Source organism: Dermacentor variabilis, chromosome 7, assembly GCF_050947875.1.
Source record: "Dermacentor variabilis isolate Ectoservices chromosome 7, ASM5094787v1, whole genome shotgun sequence".
NCBI lineage: Eukaryota > Metazoa > Arthropoda > Arachnida > Ixodida > Ixodidae > Dermacentor > Dermacentor variabilis.
In genome coordinates, this window is record NC_134574.1 from 68,172,567 (window position 1) to 68,193,492 (window position 20,926).

Consider the following 20,926-nt stretch of genomic DNA (forward strand, 5'->3'; position numbering starts at 1 on the left):
CAAGATCGCTCGCTTAGATAGGCGATCATCTTCCGCGTCCGCCACTGATATCGCGCACGTCTTCCGGCTGAAGCCTTATGTTGCCGGACACGATCCTCCTGCTCCTTAAGCGTCGAGACGGCGCCCTCGCCGGCGGGGCTTCTATGTTACGCGTTATTCCCGCGCACTGCATCATGCATCCCGCCGAGCGTGGGAGAATGCGTCAGAAAGACGGTGAAGACGACGATCAGATATGCGCTCGTGTTGTTTTCCTGCCATCTAGCCTGCAGCCGTCTCTCTCTTTATATACTATGTAAATACAATTTCCTGTCCCTGGAAGAAGAAGAAGTCGACCTGTGCGGATGTGGAATTTTCGGCTCCCGCTTCTGTACACGTTTTAGGACTGATTTGTGTGATTCCTAGCAACGAAATGTGCACTATTCGACGCACTTTCTTCTAAGGAACACGCCGATGTCCGATTTTTCTTCCGGTCAGTGAACTCTTTTCAATTTCCGAGACTTTTTCGTTCAGACCACGCTGCGGCTCAGCTAGCCCTACCCGACTAGGCCTATCGCCGGGGGCGAGGAGCGAGCAGGCCCAGGCCTCGCTCGGACGTGTGCGCGGCAGGATGCCCGCTATGGAGACCGTCGTGGAGGGAGAGGACATCTCCCAAGAGGAAGCGAATCGCCCAGGCTGGACGACGGCCATGGGCAGAGACAAGAAGGCCAGAGCGGGACCGACAGTTCCGGACCCAGGCAACGAGGGACGAGCAGAGACGAAGGGCGGCCGCCGCACGGCTGGCCCGCAGAGCGCGATCAAGCGCCTCGTCGCCGCATCGAGGCTCCCCCGGCTACCGAGGGACCACATTCGCATCATAGTGAGGCCGAGAGGCGGCCTCGACGTGAAAAAAGTGAGTCAGATTCGCCTGGCGCAAGCGCTAGCAATGGCGGCCTCGCTCCCGCCGAACGAGACCGAGGAAGACATCGTTTGTCCGAACGCAACCCAGAACATTCTCGTCGTGTCCACGCCGACTGAGAAGAACGCCAACGCATACGCAGGAATTCACAAGCTTCACCTAAGAGAAGGCGCATACAATGTGGCCGCATACATTGCGGCGCCGGACAACACGTGCAAGGGGGTCATCAGAGGAGTGGACCCCGAAATCAACGAGGCCCAGCTTCAGGCCATGATCGTGAACCAAAGAAATCCCAAGGCCTTGGAAGCCAAGCGGATCAAAAACGGCTCGACGGTGGTAGTGCTCTTCGACGGCATGAAAGTGCCGAACTATATCATGTGTGGCCTAAGCCTAATACGTTGCACGCTATACAAGCGACAAAACGATGTGTGCTACGGGTGCGGTGACTTGTGCCACAGAGTCGACGTGTGCCCAAATCCTCACAAGAAGAGGTGCCGCGGCTGCAGAGTCAACGACCCGGCTGAAGACCACCAGTGCTCGCCCAAGTGCGCCCTCTGCGGGGGCCAACACCCGACGGCGGACAACAAGTGCAAGCAACGATACCAAATCCCTTACGTCGTGCGGCGCAGGAGGCGCCAACGCAGAAATGCCAAGAAATCGCGGCTGCAAAGCCAGCCGCAACAGGTTGAAGGTAGATCACGCGATTCCAGCGTGGCAAGCGCCCCCAGACGGGGACGTTCGACGACGCCGACACTACGACAGCGCAGCCGATCGAGAGGCCGTTCCCTCTCCAGGGGGCGCTCCCGCTCCCAAGTGCGCATTCAAGAGGGGCCGACCTGGGCGGACCGGGCCAGGCCAAAGCCGCAACCGAAATCACAATCAAAGGTAACGCAGGTAGCATTGCCAAAGCATAACATGGAAGACCCTAGAATAGCTCAGCTAGCGGAAGACAACGCGCGCCTCAAAGAGGAGATGAAGAAATGAGGGCGGATTTCGAATTGTTTCGGAAACAAGGTTCCACTTCTCAGCTAGCCGAACAACAGCAGCAGCAGGTGGCGCAAAGTACACCGACCCCGCAAGAGGAGCAGTCGGTTCGCTCGGTCAAACGCAGGGCCCCTCCCCTGACGGAGGAGGGAAACCTGGCGGAACACGAGTCCAGCAGCATCCTATTGGGAATTAAGCAGTCGATTAGCTCTTTGCAGCTAATGGTCCAGCAACTAGCGGAAGGCATAGTAGCGCTCGCGGCAAGAGTGACGCGCATCGAAGCACACATGGCGCCTGCAGGTGCTACACAACTCCAATGTATCAATCATGGCGAACAACCCAACTAGAGAGCTGGTCGTGTGGCAGTGGAATTGCGCTAGCATGAAAAAGCGCAAGGCTCCGCTGCTACAGTTCGTTGCCTCACAGGCGGACAAACCGCACGTCATAATCTTACAAGAAACCTTGGGTAGCGAGGCGACCTTGCCCGGCTACCAGGTCGCCTCGTCGAAATTCGAACAGGGTAAGCGCGGAGTGGCAACGCTCGTCGCGAACAAATGCTCTTTCCAGGAACGAGATCTCAAATTAGGCAACGTGAAAGCGGAGGTAACCGCGATCGAAATCATACCGAACAGTTGGCTGAAAAACAGCGTATTCGTAGTGAACGTGTACAGCCCGCCGTCTGACCGCAGACAATCGTTCACGTCGATAATAACGAAGGCGGCCTCAATGGCCAGGGGGGCACCGCTAATAGTGGCAGGAGATTTTAACGTGCCCCACGGAGCCTGGGGTTATGCAAAGCCAATGCCTAAGGGAGAACGGCTATTGGAGGCGGTCACCATGTGCTCGCTAGAGCTGGTGACCGACCCCTGCTATCCAACTCGACTAGGCACGTCGGTGGCGCGGGACACGACGCCCGACCTGACCTTCGTAAAGAACGTGCGAGGGGCCGAGTGGCGCAACCTGCACGAGAACCTCGGCAGCGAGCACTGCATACTGGCGGTGACGATCCCCGTCCAGGCAACACCACCGAGAGAATTTAAGGTCACCGACTAGGACGCCTTCCGCAAAATAAGGAAGGAAGACAAAAGCGAATATGCGGACCTAGACAGCCTTTTTAGAAGGCTCAAAGAGGACGTTAGCACCGCGACGAGGGTTGTCCAAACTGAATTGAACGTGGAAAGGATCTACGCGAGATTGGCCCACCTATCAGAGGCAAAGCATTCCCTCACGGCCAGGTGGAAAACGCGAAGACTAAATCGCAGACTGCGAAAGAAAGTAGCGGCACTAAACCGGGAAATCGAAGCGCACTCGATTGAGCTTTCCAAGCAAGAGTGGAACGAGGTGTGCGCGTCGGTAGACGGACAAATGAGAACCGGGCGCAAATGGAACCTCCTAAAGAAACTGTTAGACGACAAGCAATCCAAAGGCAATCAGAGATTGGCAATTGACAGGATTTTACACAAACAAAAGGAGCAGGGCAAAACGGAGAGCGAGTTCCTAAAGGAGCTGGCGGAGACGTATCTGCCACTCGGCCCGTCAGGCGATGGCGACTATCCGCAATACGCCGGCACAGAGGTCGAAGAACTCGACGCGCCCTTCACGGAATCGGAAATTTGGGATGCCTTACAAGGCCTCAACGGACGCTCCGCGACGGGCCCTGACGGGGTCTCGAATAAACTGTTAAGAAACCTAGACGGAAAGTCGGTCAAGAAGCTCACCGAAGAAATCAACAGAGCGTGGGAAACGGGACAAGTACCAGAGGTCTGGAAAGAGGCCTCGGTCATACTAATACCGAAACCCGGTAAACCACTTGCGGCGGAAAACATGCGGCCAATATCGCTGACCTCGTGCGTAGGCAAGACGGCGGAACATGCCATACACAACCGAGTATCGCGGTACATAGAGAGAGAGGGCCTCTTCCCACATAACATGGTGGGCTTCAGACCGGGCCTCTCCACACAGGACGTAATGTTACAACTCAAAAAGCACATAATCGACGGAATAACCAGAGACACCAGGGGCATACTGGCCCTGGACCTAACGAAAGCGTTCGACACGGTGAAACACAGATTTCTAATGGAAACGATCTCGGTGATGGGGCTCGGCCGGAAATTCCACTCTTACATAGGCTCCTTCCTCAGAGACAGGAAAGCCACGATCAAAATAGGACAGGCCACGTCCGATTGGTACACGCTGGGCGCGAGGGGCACCCCACAAGGGGCGGTGCTCTCCCCGCTATTATTCAATCTAGCATTGAAAGGGCTCTCGGACCGGCTGACGAGAGTGACCAACGTCAATCACGCCCTGTACGCAGACGATATTACGGTGTGGTGCCCGGGAGGGTCCGACGCAGAAGTCGAGCGGGCTCTTCAAGAAGCGCTGGACACAACGGAAGAGTACCTGAAGGAAACGGGACTCCGTCTGTCACCCAGCAAATCGGAACTGTTGCTCTACAGGCCCTCGAAACAAGGCATGAGGAATTTGACGCCGATAGATCAAATACCAATCAAATTACACACGAGTGACGGCCAGCCGATCCCCAGAGTGGACACTATAAGAATCCTGGGGCTGCTAATTGAGGCTAAAGGCGGTAACACCCAAACGGTCATGAGACTCACGTCCAAAACGGAGAACATGCTCCGGCTGATCCTAAGGGTGACCAACCGCAGGGGAGGGCTCAGCGAGAGCAATCTCATCAGACTTTACCACGCCTTCCTCATGAGTCACGTAAATTACGTAGCCTCGGCGCTAAAATGGACCAAGAGAGACGCGGCCAAGATAGACACACTGTTGCGCAAGAGCATCAAGAGGGTGCTAGGTCTTCCGATCAGTACACGCACGGAGCGGCTCGATCGGCTAGGGGTCCACAATTCGCTAGCAGAAATAATCGAAGCACAGACCAAGGCATAGGTCGTGCGGCTGTCGACTACCAGGGCCGGCAGACGCATCCTAGAAGAAGCAGGGATAAATGCCGAGGCAGAGTGCACCGCACGCAGCGTCGCGCTCAGCGCAGCGGTAAGGGGCACTTTCAAGGTAGAACCGCTTCCGAGAAACGTCCACCCGCAATTCAACGAGGGGCGCCGAAGGGCGAGGGCCCGAGCACTGCTGAAATCAACCGCCAGCTGTCCGGGACTGGCGGCATTTGTAGACGCGGCCCAGTACGGGCGCAGCGACCGGTACGCGGCCGTCTCGATACGCTGGGATGGCACGATCATCAACGCAGCATCGGTCAAGGGTGTAACGTCCGAGGTGGCCGAGCAGGTGGCAATAGCCATGGCAATGAGGGACCCCGAACGTCCTTACGTATACACAGATTCGCGATCGGCGGCCAGAGCATTCGCCTCGGGCTCGATATCGCGGAAAGCGGCGGCCATCCTCGGCAGCGCGGGAGCCGCGGGTCATCACATCCTCAAATGGTTCCCAGCCCACATGGGGGCCTACGTGCACCCCGACTTTCCCAAAGCCAACGAGCTGGCACACGGACGCGCGCGAGGACTCACGCACCGCGGCGATCGTGGCGAGCGAAGTGGCGGGGAGGGAGGGGAGCACCGAGACCCGCTGCTCACCTTCAACGAAATAACGCATTATCAGCTGTCGAGGAGGACCTTCCCGCTCCCCCACGCTAAACTTACTAGACCACAGTCATCTATATTCAGAATGTTGCAAACAAGGTCGTTCCCCTCGAGAGGCAGAATGAGCCTTTATTCATCGGACGTAGAGCCGCAATGTCCGGATTGCGGCGAATCGTACTGCTCGCTATCGCACATGCTTTGGCAATGCTCCGCGTTAAGCGGCACCGTGTTCAGCAAAGAAGAAGGCTGGATGGACGCCCTGCGAAGCGACGACCACCAGACCCAGCTCCGGGCCGTCCAGAGGGCTCACGAAAGGGCGGAGGCTCACGGGCTTCCCGTCCCAACGTGGGTGCGGCCCGCGACCCCTGCCGACCACTAAACCAAGAGTGGGTGGGAAAGGGTTCCTCAGGACCCAATAAAGTTCTTTCCTCCTCCTCCTGTCCCTTTCGGCTACTCTCATCCCTGTGGCAATATTGTCACCTTAGAGATTCTCAAGCACTAATACATCACTATTGCTTCACCTAATATTTGCGTTTAGTGTCCCTTTAGGAACTTGAAGATTGGCGCAAGGGCTGACTCTGGATATGTTATCAACAGCAGCGATGCAGCTGTATCCGGCAACAACTTCCCAGGCATCCGGCGGATGTCCTTCCTTCTAACTTGTCCGCGTTGATAACAACGTTGCCACTCTCGTTGTTGTCTCAACGGAATGGGCATTCGCGTTCAGGGCTGTTTCTTCGGCGCACGCTGCTGTGTCTTTTTAGTGCCAGCTAGCAGAACCCATCCAACAAGAAAAACCCTGCGACCTCCTCGAAGGTTTCATTTGTAATATCGTATTGGGAGCTCGGCATGTTCAAACCAACGAAGTGCCACGTCTGTGTGCTTCTGAAGTCATGGAATAGCTCAGTTCCTTTATGGCGAGGTGCAATTTTTGCGCTTTCGTAAAATGTAAAATAAGCGTTGCGCCACGCCCGTGACACTGAAGACTTCAGCAAGGAACATTAGTGCCGCAACACGAGGGCTTCATCAAAAGGACCAGGCTATTTTAGTAAATCGATCAGATTTATTTTTGTACAAGTCGCGAAAACTGGGCAGATTTATGTCGGTAAGCTGGCGGCGCCATTAGTGATGCTGTTTTCCAAGAAATATAATCGATGTGTACAACTGGTGCTCTGTTCGGCGCTTTGCTGGAGTTAGCTGTGCCGAAACCATGTCCACCTACTATGCCACGAACAAGCGGTGAGCCCTATTCATTATCATGTGAAGCGTATTCTGCGACGAGTTAAACGGAAAGTGTTATGGAAATGCATTCGTGGTCCACAACAGATTCATGCCATGAGCGAAAGCTGTGCTTAGTATTTACACTGGCAGTCGCAATATATTTATCAGAGGCCTTTAGTGAAGAGGAAGCTAACACCCCATGCCCTGCCCTAACCCGCTGTGCGTGCTCGTGGAGTAAACACGGCCCCAAAGTCACATGTAACGCCAGAGTCGTAGGTAGCGAATTAAATGCCGACATGCAAAAGCTACAGGGGGTCTACATCAACAGGCTCACCTTGGCGAACTTCAATATCACGGAATTGCAAGCCTGGTGGTTTGCCAACAGCTCAATTTTAGCGCTACGCATAAATAATTGCAGTCTACACGACATCGGGGAAGCAGCCGCACGTGCTATGACGACCTTGTCATATATGCGGCTGTATAAAAATGAACTGCAAGGTGTTCCCCTTGGTTTGACCGCTGCAAAGCGTCTTCAAAGGCTCAGAATACAGAGGAATCCCATCAAGCATCTTCAAGGAATGCTTACTTTTTCAAAACTGTGGTTACTGGATCTCAGCTTCAACGAAATACAGACAATCGACGAGGAATATCTGTACGGCTTACCCGAACTCCGCTATGTGACGTTGTCGTACAATAATATACACAAGTTACCTACAAACCTTTTCATAAAAACAAGATTGCTGAAGGAAGTGGAACTTCAATTTAACCGCATTTCTTCAATGGAAGGAGCATTCAATGACCTGCCCCAATTAGAGGTGAGCCACTGGTCTCGTATCAGCTTTCATAGTTCATAAATGATTCGCGCGCTAACAACAGGCAGGTTTTAAAGTATTATTGTAGCTGAACAATAAGGAAGTCATGTACAGTGGACAAAAAGATCTTACAAAGCACGGGATCCGATAAAAAGCTTAATATGTCCCGAACCCCACAGTTCCGCACCGTATTCTCACTTCTAGATTTTACTAGTAAGTGCGGTTCTGTGGGATTCCATAAAATGCTGCTCCGACATTCAACGTTTTATGGGATTCCGTGGCACGTAAGCTTTCGTTGTTGACCACGCCAAGCATTCGTGCATGAGTGCGGGCACATGCACGACGTTATAGAAGAGTTTCAAAATTATTTCTTCATAACTTAGGCCTCACTGTTTGTACCACAAAATTTCGCAGGAATATTTCCGTTGGGCACACGCTAAGTCCATGCCGCGTGTCGATAACCCTCCTTCATGCATGAAACATAATATGATAAGTTATCATAGTATGTTATCATATTATCATATAATATGATAATATGATAAAGCTAACAGCAAGAGCTAATTCGCGCCAAGGAATATATATTAGTGGCCTGTAACTTTAAGGTGAACGAAGAATGGGTTCGGGTGCAGAATATCATGTGCGGAATAGAAAAATATTACGGCAGAATCCATCTCACGATGACTCTCGATGGTAATGCAATTAGCATTCAAGCAATGTAGTCATGCGCAATGCTGCTTAAGCCACATTTATTTAATATCTGTATTATTTATTCTGAGACTTTCCTTGCTTCGGATATACACAGTCACATTACTATATATATAACTAAAGCTATTAAGTTTGGATACCCTAACTGAGAGTGCGTCTTGGTCATCGTAGGCCTCACCTTCTGCAGAAGCGGCAAGCTCACTACACAGCCAAGTGTTGCGGTCATGTCATTACCCCCTTCCAGAAAGCATCGTCTCGATGATTCACGTGCGAAACAGAGGAAAAAAAGAACAAAGCACTTACACGGCAACACTGATAAAGCTTGTCGAGAGGAAACTCACACAAGCGGGATGAAAGCGCGTGGAATTGAGAATGGCCTCGTCAGCGTGAGTGATACGGTTTCTATCATGGAAACATCGATAATATCCATAGGCTGCGCGCGACGGAATCGCCAACTCGTGCCTTCAGGGAGAACTTCGTAGTTCAGCTCGCTGAGGTGACGGAGGTCACTGTAGCGGCCGAAGTAGCGGCGCAGTAGCATTACCGACCGGCCGGTTTAGCGAATCAGGGTCCATATCCAAATTTGATCACCGGGTTCGTAGAGTACCTCGCGACGGCGAGCGTTATACATCTGGGAGTCTATGGATTGCCGATTCAGCATTCGCTCGCGTGCAAGCTTGCGAGCTTGCTCTGCGAGCCGGGTAAATTCCTCCGGGTAAATGGTAATGTCGTATTGTTTGGGGAGGAGCATTATGTCCACCATGGCTGTTGACTCGCGGTCGTGGAGCAAACTGGAAGTAGTGAACCCAGTAGTTTCTTGAGCAGCAGCGTTGTATGCGAGTGTAAGGCAAGGCAAAACATCATCCCAGTTCTTGTATTCTCTGTCGACATACATGGAAGCATGTCAGCGATTGTCTTATTTAACGTCTCTGTAAGACTATTGGTCTCAGAATGGTTCACAGTGGCGCGGCGATGAGCTGTACCACTAAGCATCATAACATAATGCATTATCTGAGTTGTGAAAGCTGTACCACGATCTGTAATGACCACTTCTGGTGCACCATACCAGAGGACTATGTTGTGGATGAAGAAGGGCGCAACGTCACTGGTAGTGGCTTGCTGGAAGGCTCCAGTTTCGCAGCATCGCGTCAGGTAATCAGTAGCAACCACGATATGGCGGTTGCCAGCAAAAGACTTAACGAATGACCCGAGCAAGACCATGATGATTTGTAGAAATCCTTGTGTCGGCGGTGAAACAGGCTTTAGAATACCTACTGGGCACTGAACTGCAGTCTTTCAGCGCAGGCAGTCGCGGCAAGGTTTCACGTAATGCTTGACTTCCTCAGGAAGTTTAGGCCATAGTAGCGTTGTCGAATTCGGCCCAAGGTACGCGCGAATCCCAAATAGCCTGAATAGGGCTCATTGTGGCAGGCGGACGGAGAGAGAGAGAGAGAGAGAAAATATTTATTTGGGACCATCGAGGTCGTTGCTCTTGAGGTCTAGTGGGTGGTGTCCTCATTCCAGGACTCCATTGGCCATGACTGTTCGACGTACTTGCTGGACGAGAGCTTCTTGTCCCGTCAGGGTATCGCCAGTCAGCTGTACCTCCCACCGCTCAAATGACGTGCTAGGCGTCTTTAAGTGTTGAGGTTTGCCCCCGCACCCCGACGAGATGGGAAAGAGTGTATGGCGTGTGTCGCCGCACCAGGGGCAGCTGCCGCGTTTTGTTTGTGGGAGCATTTTGCTGTATATTTGTAGGCTTGAGAATTTGAGAATCTGTTTGTCTGAGTAAGTCTGAGAGCTACTTCCTCTTCAGTGCTGAGCTTTCTGTGAGGGGGAGGATAAATCCTGCGGTTGAGTGGCTGGATCTCGAGTCGGTCGCAGTAATTGGATGGCAGGGGCATGAAGGTAAAGGGTGGGGATTGATGAGACGATAGGTTTGGCCCCGCTCGGCTGATTAGCGCTCGAGCTAAGGCGTTCGCCCTTTGGTTCCCCTCCAGGCCTGCGTGCCCCAGCGTCCACGTGATCTTATAGGATTCTTGCAGCCTCGAGGCTAAAATCCGAGTCGCCACCAGCGGTGTTTGTCTGTTGGTAAAGTTACGGCAGGTCTGTTGCGAGTCGGTAACGACATGAACTTCCCTGCCTACTCTGTCTTCTTGCTTTATTACTAGCGCCACGGCTATGGTCTCAGCCAGAGCTGAGGTCTCTGCCCTGACGGAGGTTTCGAGGGTCAAGTAGTTCTCTCTCCCGTTCACGGCGGCTACCGCGAAGAGGCCTCCTACAGGGTACGCTGCCACGTCCACGTACGTTACGTGAGGGTCACCCTTCAATTGTCAGCGTTGTGGCAGAGGGCTCATCATGGCAGGCAGACAGAATATCGGCAACGAGCGCGGATGGAACGACAAGGAGATGTCCAATTCTTTTTATACAAGACATTGTTGGGGCGACAGAAGGAAGATGGTGAACGTGTGAATGCCCGTAGTGGATGCGAACTTTGGCCTTCAAGATAGTCGATAAGTTGCCCGAGTTCTAAATCGTCCCGCTGTTGCCGATGCAAGTCAGATATAATAACAACGCAAGGGAAACGACCATCATTATCAGCATCACGTGACACCGTTGCAAGTGGAGCGCGTGAAAGATAGTCAGCGTCAGTGTGCCTTGGGCCAAACTTGTAGACGATTTTTACATCAAATTCTTGAGCACGAAGGCTCCACCTGCCAAGAAGTCCTGAAGGGTCCTTGAAATTCGCTAGCCAACAAAGCGCATGCTGGACGGTAACCACTCTGAACGGACGAGCGTATAAATATGGCCGAAACTTAGCTAACACACAGACAGCTAAGCGTTCCTTTTCAGTGGTAGAGTAGTTCGTTTCTGCATAGATTAAAGTGCGGCTACCGTAAGTGATATCACGTTCAACGCCATCTTGCCACGGCATGAGGGCTGCATCGAGGCCAATGTTGCTATCATCAGTGTGCAGTTCAGTATCGGCATCTGCGTCAAAGTGTGTAAGTAAGCGCGGTGTCTGGAGGCACTGCTGAAGCACGGAGAAGGCCGCTATATGCTCCGGACCCCAAACAAACGGGAATTCCTCCTTCGCAAGAAGTGCGAGGGGTTCTGCGATCTTGGAAAATTCTCCACAAAGCGTCTGTAGTATGAGGAGCGGCCCAAGAAGCGACGCCCGTCACGTTTGTTGGCTTTTGGTGTAAATACGGCAACATGCATACTCTTTTCTTGGTCTGGCCAAACACCTTCATTACTAACAACGTAGCTGAGGACTTCAGTTTCGGATAACCAAAATCGCATTTTTGAAGTTTCAACGACAGGCCTGCAGATCGAATTGCAAGGACTCAGGCTGATGTCGCTGCAAGTGTTGTTCAAACTTCCGAGAGAAAATAACGACGCCGTATGAATAGGCGAGATGATTCCCACTTAAGACCTGAAATTACGGTGTCCATCATCCTTTGAAAGATCGCGCAGAAGATGATCATAATCCAAAGGGCAGCACCTTAAATTAGTACAGGCCATCAGGAGTTACGAAAGCAGTCTTTTCGCGATCTCGTCCATCAACTTCTATCTGCCAGTATTCGCTGCGTAAATCCATTGAGGAGAAGTATCGGGCATGTCGAAGACGGTGTGGAGAGTCATTTTCGAGGGGAAGAGGGTATACATGTTTTTTCGTCACGCTGTTCAGTTTGCGCTAATCCAAACGAAACCGAAGAGTGCCGTCCTTCTTCTTGAGAAGTGCAACGAGGGACATGTATGGGCTGGTTGAGGGCTGAATTACGTCATTGTCTACAATTTGCTTCACTGGAAAACGAATCGCCTCTTGCTGCTTTTGTGACTCGCAGTAGGCGTGCTTACGCATGGGACGTTCGGTTTGGCCTGTGTAAGGTGCTTCGTGATGGGGGTCTGTGTTACTTTTGACGTGGATACGAAACAATCGTTTAACATGCATAAACTACTTTGTATTCGCTTTTTCTGTGGGGTTAAGAGCTCAGGATTTACATTGACTGCACTGACAGCCGCGGTGTCACTCTTGGCGGTTGCAGAAAGCTTGGCAAGCGTAACACCTATTGCATCCCTAATATATTCAAAGTGAGCAATGGCTGTTCGCTTTGCCAGGTGTTGGTACTCGCCGCTGAAGTTCATAACCTAAAGCTCAGTCATTCGGCGGTTCTGTTGAATAATGCCGCTAACGACACACACTTGCCGAGCCAAGAGCACCGACAAATTTGCATCAGCTATGCTTTTGTTATGGCCGCCGTCGTATTCGACAGTTACGAACATACTAGCTCGCGGCGGGAGTGTGTCAGTGTTATTAAAAAGAAGCAGTGCTGTCTTGCGCGTGGTACTATCTTGCAATACCGGGGCGTAGTTGTCGGTAAACGTTATAATCAGCTCCAGAAGATCGATAACAGCACCGTGCTAGCGAAAAAAATACATCCCAAGGATCACTTTCAGCGAGCACTCGCGCAACAATATACAGTAAGCAACCTACGTTGACTGACGGATTTGGAGCTTGTCGGCGCATCTCCCAATCGGCGTCAAGAGATGACCAGCTGCTGTCCGATGGCTTGGTCTGTGCCATGGCATCGTGACCTTTCTCAATTCAGCAGGTAGTTCGGGAATCAAAACCGAATAATCGGCGTCGGTGTCCACGAGAGCAGGGACTGCGTAGTTGTAGACTCGAATGGAGATGTCTGCGGAAACACTTTTCTAGTCGACGGGGAGGAAGAAGAAATCGAGGGACTCTGGCTGCTGCTTCACATGCGCTCCGTAGTTTTCAGGATTTTTGACCCGTCTAACCCAATTGGACCGTCCAAATTTTGGTCGGAACCGACGCCGGAAGCGGAACGGACCACGAGGACACCATTTTCGAGCCGGTGGGTCCACTATTTTTGGATTTACTCGAGCTTGAAGATTTCCTACGTGGCCGGCAGAAGCTAGGCCCATTAGGCCTAGTACGGTAGCGGGGCTCCGCGACCCTCCCAGCCTCGGCCAGCGGCAGAGGAGCCTGGAGCGATGTCCCGAGCCATCAACCCCAACCTAGCACACCTACCACCCCAAGTTTCGACAAGTTTCGTGGCGGAAACCCATGAAATTATGGATGAAGATTTCAGCGACGCCGCCGGGGTGACCCTCGCCCACGTAGCAGCGGTAACTACTCAAGCCCTCAAAGGCAGCACCCCAGCGACACCAATGTCATAAGCAAATCAAGGCAAGGACACAGACGCGGATTGGGAGATCGCCATATCCAAGCGGCAAAGAAATCGACAACGTAGCGGACAAGCAGAACTTTTGGCGGGAAAGAAGCTAGGGAATGAAAATTCCCTATTGTCGACGAAGAGCGCAGATGGCGCACCAGCTGTGGCCAAGCAAGGAGAGGGAGAGAGAGCGCCGAGGAGGAGACTGCCTCTGCTCCTCAGAGATGATTTAAAGATAGTCCTCCGGCCGAAGGGACTCGCAGTGAAAAACCTGCAGACACACCAAGTGGCGCGAGCGGTGGTTGCGGCCACCGGACACGGATGCAGGGCTGAAGACCTCATCATCCGGCTCCGCATGGGCTCAAAGATCATCATAATTAGTACAGACAACGTAAGTGCTGCTCAGCAAGTCAGGCGCATCACGCAAGTGAAGGTCGGTGAGCACAGCTACGAAGTCAACGCGCACGTGGCGGCGCCGGAGGGAACGCTGCGTGGGATCATTCACGGGGTGGACCTGGGGACCCCCGCCGAAGAACTCAAGACAAACTTACGAACACGCACGCAAGGGGTGAAGATTTTAGCGGCGAGAATGCTAGGCCGATCTAGCACAGCTGTTATCACCTTTGATGGCCTCATCCTCCCCAAGCAAGTTTTGTACTACGGGGGAGAGATGTGGTGTTATCCATACAGACCAACGCGGCCAGTTTGCTATATTTGTTGCCAGCGAGGTCACCGGTCGGACGTCTGCCCGACCCCCGGGATCAGAGCTTGCAAGCAATGTGGCCAGAAAGATCCGGAAGAACATCATCAATGTACACCCAAGTGTCTGCTGTGTGGGGGCTCCCACGCGGCGGGCACGAAGGACTGCAAACAATGCCTAAAGTCGACAAACGAACTACGATGGGGACCCCAGGGCCAGCAGCGGCGGGGACGCAGCAGGAGCAGAAGCGGATCAAGGCGACCGCGCTGGTTCCGGAATGAAGATCAAGAGCGACGGAGCGACTACCGGAGTGAATCGAGGAGCCGCAGCCGAGGGCGCAGCCGCAGTCAAGGCCAGGGCGGAAGCCGGGAGAGGGACGAGTCCTAGCCACCCCTGGGCGGTGCGGGCCAGCAGACCTGGGCGAAGCCAAACCAGCAGAAGAAAAGCGGCGGAGTTAAGGTGAGCTGGGGAGCCGGCCCTCCCAAAACGCTTTTTGCTCCGCCCAACATAACCAATAACATCAGCATGCAGACAGAAAACGAGAAGAGGCTTTGTGCCGAAAACAGTAATCTTAAAAAGGAGCTTGAGCTCTGTCGCGAAGAAACCCGGCAGCTGAGGAAAAGAATAGACGACCTAATTCAGGAAATACAAGAGATGAGAAAGGCAGGTTTCTCACCAGTTAGGGCGCCATCACCGCAGCAGCAACATATAGAGAGCCCGCAAACTAGCGAGGGGAACACCTCAATTGAAGACCTCAAAGCTTTCATGCCGCAAATACAGCAGCAAATGCAGCAGGAAATGCAGCAGCTAAATCAAAAGATAGCCCTGCAAGACCAGAGCTTCCGCAACTACGTAAAGAATCAAACTACACAGAGAACAGTAAACGACGCCAGAGACCGCCTCTACAACGAGCGCAGGTTCGGATCAGAATCCCAGGGAACAAATAACAACACCAATACATCAACATGGCCGGACCAAACCAATTAGAGATTTGGCAGTGGAACTGCAGGAGCTACAAGCGCAAGCAAGGGCTCCTGCAACAGTTCATTAACACTAGAGGAAATCCACCAGATTTAATACTAGTACAGGAAACAAATTGCATCCCAACCCTAAAAGGATATACGTGTCAGGAAAATGGACGAACAGCAACTTTAATAAGCAACAAAATAACAACCATAGCACATAAGGAACTAGAAGACACACAGCTAGAACATATAGTAACCGAAGTGATTCCAAAACGGAAAAAGAAAGCTAAGAGCACTCTCGTAATCAATCTATATAGCCCACCTAAAACAGAGGAAACTTCATTAAGTTTTTTGCGGAAGCGAAGAAGCTTGCAGGGCAAAACACCCTAACAATAGCAGGAGACTTCAATGCAAAGAGTCCGCAGTGGGGCAGTAGAATCGAAGACAAGAACGGGCGCAGTATCTGCACAGCTGCAGAAAACATAGGCTGCGAGCTACTCGCAGATGAAAGCCAACCCACCAGACAGGACAATAGCGTAAGCGTGGACACGTGTCCCGAACTAACCTTTGTCAGGGGCGCTAAGCGAGCCGAATGGGAGAACTTGCAGGAAAACCTCGGCAGCGACCACTACATCATCAGGGTCAGCACAGAGGCAGAAATCATCGGGAGGAAGATTGGCAAGGCAAGTCTGACAGACTGGGATGCCTTTCGAGTCCACTGTAAACAGCTGAAAGGGGACATAACCTCGGTCGAGGATTGGGGCCAACAGCTCAGACAAATAAGAGATCTCTGCACAGAAGAAGTGGAACGAACAGAACAAGCACCAGTACTGGACAAACGACTCCTCAGGCTATGGAAGGCACGACGAGGCCTAACCAAGCGGTGGAAGCGTCAGAAGCTAAATAGAACGCTTAAGAAGAAAATTGCCGAAATAACTCAGCAAGCAGAGGAGTATGCAACGCAGCTGGCAAGGCCGGGGTGGCAGCAGTTTAGTACCTCACTGAATGGCACCCTAAGCACAGCCAGAACATGGCATATCCTCAGAACACTCATGGATCCGAGCAACAGCAAGGCGGAAAGCAGCAAATTCATTCAGAGGTTAATCCACCAGCATGAAGGAACAGAAGAACAAGTGCTCCAAGCAGTACGGGAAAATGCTACGGAAAGATCTGGGTAGAAGGCTACCGAGGCGACTACCAGGGTGAAGAAAATTCAACTACAGACCGACCCATCACAAGAGATGAGGTCGTCGAGACTGTAAGGGCTACAACAAAGAACACAGCAGCAGGGGCGGACAAAACTCGCCAATTCGAAACCTCAGCGACGAAGCAATTGATCAGCTCACCCTCTACCTCAACAAACTATGGGAGGAAGGCAAAGTACCAGCGGAGTGGAAACACGCCGTAGTGGTGATGATTCCCAAACCCGGCAAAAAACTCCAAATTGAAAATCTCAGACCAATTTCGCTTACATCATGCCTAGGCAAGCTGTACGAAAGAATAGTGGCCCGAAGAATCCAAACGCATCTTGAAGACGGAGGATGGTACCCCAACACCATGTTCGGCTTCAGGGCAAACTTTTCTACCCAAGATATCTTGCTACAGCTAACGGAACAGGTACTCGAGACAATGCCGAAAAACGGGGAAAACGTGGTCATGGCCATCGACATCAAGGGAGCCTTTGCAACGTGTCCCACGCCGCCATTATGGAGGGGATTAACACCACTAATTGCGGGAAGAAAGTCAATGACTATATCAGAAGCTTCCTAACCCACAGAACAGCGACAGTAGGCCTGGGAGACCTATGGAGTGACGCCTTTCAAACGCCATGCAAGGGCACTCCGCAGGGCTCAGTAATCTCGCCAGTACTCTTCAACATAGCAATGGTCAACCTTACCAAGAAACTTAGCAAGATCCAAGGAATCAGTCACGCAATGTACGCGGACGACATAACGATCTGGACTACTCAAGGCTCACTAGGGGATAAACAAGAGGCACTAGAAGAAGCTGCCACCTGCATCGAAGAATACACAAAGCAAAGAGGCCTCAGATGCTCCACGGAGAAATCTGAACTCCTCAGGGTGGGCAGACACCCCACTGATGCCCCGCTCGAAGTAAGGCTAGAAGGACAGAACATCCCGGAACAAAAGATGATTAGAGTCCTTGGCATGTGGCAGCAAGGAAGCCGGAAATGCAGCCACGCAATCTGCCTGCTAAACAAAGCAGCAGGACAGGTGGGCCGAATGATTAGCAGAGTGGCACACAAGATATATGGCATGAAAGAGGAGGACGCACTCAGGTTGGTCAACAGCCTGATAGTCAGCCGGGTCACATACTCACTGCCGTACCATGCAATCACCAAAACCGAAAGAGAGCAAGTGGAGACCATCCTCCGGAAAGCGTATAAAACAGCTCTCCACGTCCCAAGGAATACATCCAACGACGAACTCATGCAACCTGGAATCAGCAACACTTTTGAAGAACTAAGGGAATGCCAGCTCAAGGCACAAGTACGAAGACTCAGCAATACAACAACGTGAAGGGCGCTCCTGACAAAGCTAGGTCGGGAAGTAGAAAAACCACAAAGTAGCAGGGCCACAATACCAGACCCACTAAGAAAGAAACTACGCATACAACCTATCCCTCGCAACATGGACCCAAACCTCCATGCGAGTAGGAGACAGGCTAGGGCAGAGTATTACGAAAAGAAGATGGGACGTCGGGACAATACAGTCTATACCGATGCGTCCCTATACTCACAAGCACACAAAAACAACGCGGTAGCGGTAGTAGTAAATAATCAAGGAGAATTAATCACAGGACTCACGGCCGAGGTGGCTAACATAACCGAGGCAAAGGAAATTGCTGTCGCACTGGCAGCGGAAGAAGGTTATAGAACAGGAATATCCCTCAATATTCTTACAGATTCACAAGAGGCGTGTCGGAGCTATATAAGAGGCAGAATTAGTAACACGGCGTTCAAGATCCTCAGCAGAGTTCCAATCGCTGCGGGACAACCCACACATAACATTATCTGGATACCAAGCCACGCAGGGATCAGGGGCAACGAAGGGGCAGACAGCCTAGCTCGAGGGATGACCAGCCGAGCAGGAACGTCAACTGCCCCAGAGGGGCCACAGATCAACTGCGGGAACAGCTATTCAGAGCTATTAAACCTCTATAAGGGGCTAAGATATCAATATCCCCCACCACATAAAGCATTAATAAAGGAGTAGGCCGCAGGATGGCGGAGACTGCAAACGGGCTCCTTCCCAAACTTACACATACTAAGTAGGATGTTCCCCACGCAGTATAGCGCAACCTGTCCGTGGTGTGGAGCTAAACCAACATTATACCACATTACATGGGAGTGTACAAGAAACCAGGCATTCCACAAACACAGAACACCAAGTGCGGAGCAATGGGAGAGCTGGCTCACCAGCCGCGAGCTAGAGGCTCAAAGAGCTCTAATAGCGCACGCGTGTGAGGCGGCCCGGCTCAGTGGAGCCCAGGACTAGGGGCCCATCCATGGCTGAAGAGGACCCAAGCTTCAAGAATGAAGACTTCGGCCTCGACCCGCTAAAACCTTAAAAAAGTCAATAAAGTTTTCCATTCCATTCCATTCTAGTCGACGGCATGCGGCGGTGAGAGAGAATCCTTAGCGGTCATCTTTCTTATCCGGGGAGGATAAGAAAGATGTTTTATAGATCCGTGAACCGCGGCCGCACCCGCGCAAATTGCTTCTCCTAGTTTCCCAGGCGTGGGGTGGGGACCTAATGAATCTGCCCCCCAGTGCCATGAGCAACGGCAAGTGTTGGCGAGGTAACCTTACCTGGTGGCTAGCGCACTAGACCTGCGAACAACGAATGTTTCACGCGCCGCATCAATAAGCGTACTTTCTTCTGCCATGCCTGCTTCAGCGCTCCGGAATGGCCGTGACATGTCCTCAACGAACATGGCGACACTATCATTTGGTCTTTGATTCCTGGAATTGAGAGCACGGTCTGCTTGCTACTTCCGGTCTGAACTTCCGTAGGTATTGCGCAGCTGGCTACAAAATTCTTGCCAAGTTGTTAAATTAGTTTCATGGTTTTCGAACCAGATGCGCGCGAACTCGATTTCGCGAGGGCGAATTCGACTTACTGAAAGTTCTGGTGGTCGTCCCAGTAATCGACGCTGGCGACACGATCGTAGTGGTCCAGCCAGTCCTCAACATCCTCGAACGCGTTATCGTAAAAATCCATGGAGCAAGCGGAGTGGTGGTCTCTCCTATATGGCTGCTCATTGAACTGGCTTTACTGAGAGTGAGTCAAGTTCTGGTGGTTGTCCTAGCTTTCGCCGTCCGTGCCGAAGGTTAGCGTCGAAGGTGTTGCGATCTAAGTTGGGAGCTTCCTGGCGGTTACAGTGCATGGAACAGTTTACCCAGAATGTCCACCAGTCACGTTACCATATATGTGACAAAGCTATCATGTTTGTTCTAATGCAAGCAGAGAATTCCTTTTCGGGAATCTTCGCTGAGAGTGCGTCTTCATTGTTGTCGGCCTCAGCTTCTGCAGAAGTGGCAAACCCACTGCACATCCAACTGTCATGCTCGTGGCAACGTGATATACTTTGTCTTCGGTATCAGTGCACATTACTGTGGTACTCGCTTGCCAAAGTCACCAATAGGCATGGCGGCGTGAGGACGCCATTCGGACGATGCCACGACTACGAGGAAGAGATGAAGACGGCTTAGTGACGATGGCGAGACGGCGATGGTGTAACAAGGACAGAATGGCGATGCCGGCTTGAATACAATGTGATGATGACATGTGCATGGCGACGTTGTTGTGACGGCGACGGTATGACGACAACCGGATCATAAAACTGGAATGAAGGTAATGGCACTACCACGACGGACTGACGGCAACGGTATAACCCGTGCATAAGGTCGATTGTCTTATGACGGTGCAATGACTACGATGGCGTGGCAACAGCGGCATATTGACGAATAAAGGACAACCTCATTATTAAGGAAGCACGTAGATGGAACGATTAACATGGCAGTACTATAATGGCGACGCCCTTTCTACAGTAAGCTTACGTTTCTGAATTGATGAGGTTCGTGAAACGAAAGTGTGACGATGACTGCACAATGATAACGGTATGACGACGACTGTGTGACAAAGACGGGGTTATGACCACGGTACGCCGAGAGTCCGATGACGAAGTTAGAATGAGGATGATGGATCTACCACGACAGCATGACGACGACGGTGACAGCGAATCGTGACAATAACTGTTTGACGACGACACAGTGAGGATGTTTGTTCGAGAAATGTATAACGACAACTTCGTGACGACGTCCATAAAACGAAGCTCGTGTATGACGATAGCGTGATGACCAAGGCCTAACGGGAGGTTAATGGTGAAGCTAGAAGGATGACGATGGTACGACTATGACGTCATGACGTTGACGCTATAATAACGGATACACAATAGCACCTGTCTGACGAAGACACATTGAACACGATGGCATGACGACGTTGGTATATCCAGATCGAATTACGGTAACTTGATTAAAATACAATGATGAAAATGATCATCGTCGATTGAACATCGAAGGCGGTGTGACGTCGACGGCAGGAAGATAATGCTATCACGACGATAGTAGGAGAGAGCGATTGCGTGGCGAGGATGAAATGACAAAAGGCGGACGATGCTATTTCAATGATGGCGACGGAACGACTGCGATAGCATCACGACGGTTGGGTGACAACTGCAAGACGACTGCATGCGACGACGGCGTCGTTACAAGAATCAGTTCACAAATCTGCATTGCCGTCTGCCTGTCTCTTAACGTTATGCGTAAGATAAATCTCCAATGTA

At 51.8% G+C, this 20,926-nt stretch overlaps 1 protein-coding gene across 1 annotated transcript in view; it reads left to right on the forward strand.

Moving 5' to 3' along the window:
• The window catches only part of LOC142588684 (uncharacterized), a 109,229-nt gene that overhangs the window by 61,571 nt on the left and 26,732 nt on the right, over positions 1-20,926 (forward strand). Inside the window, exons 7-10 of the mRNA XM_075700506.1 lie at positions 511-1,586; positions 2,766-2,896; positions 3,350-3,579; positions 6,746-7,487. Of these exons, the coding sequence (XP_075556621.1) occupies positions 511-1,586; positions 2,766-2,896; positions 3,350-3,579; positions 6,746-7,487 (2,179 nt within the window). The remainder of the gene's footprint in view (positions 1-510; positions 1,587-2,765; positions 2,897-3,349; positions 3,580-6,745; positions 7,488-20,926) is intronic.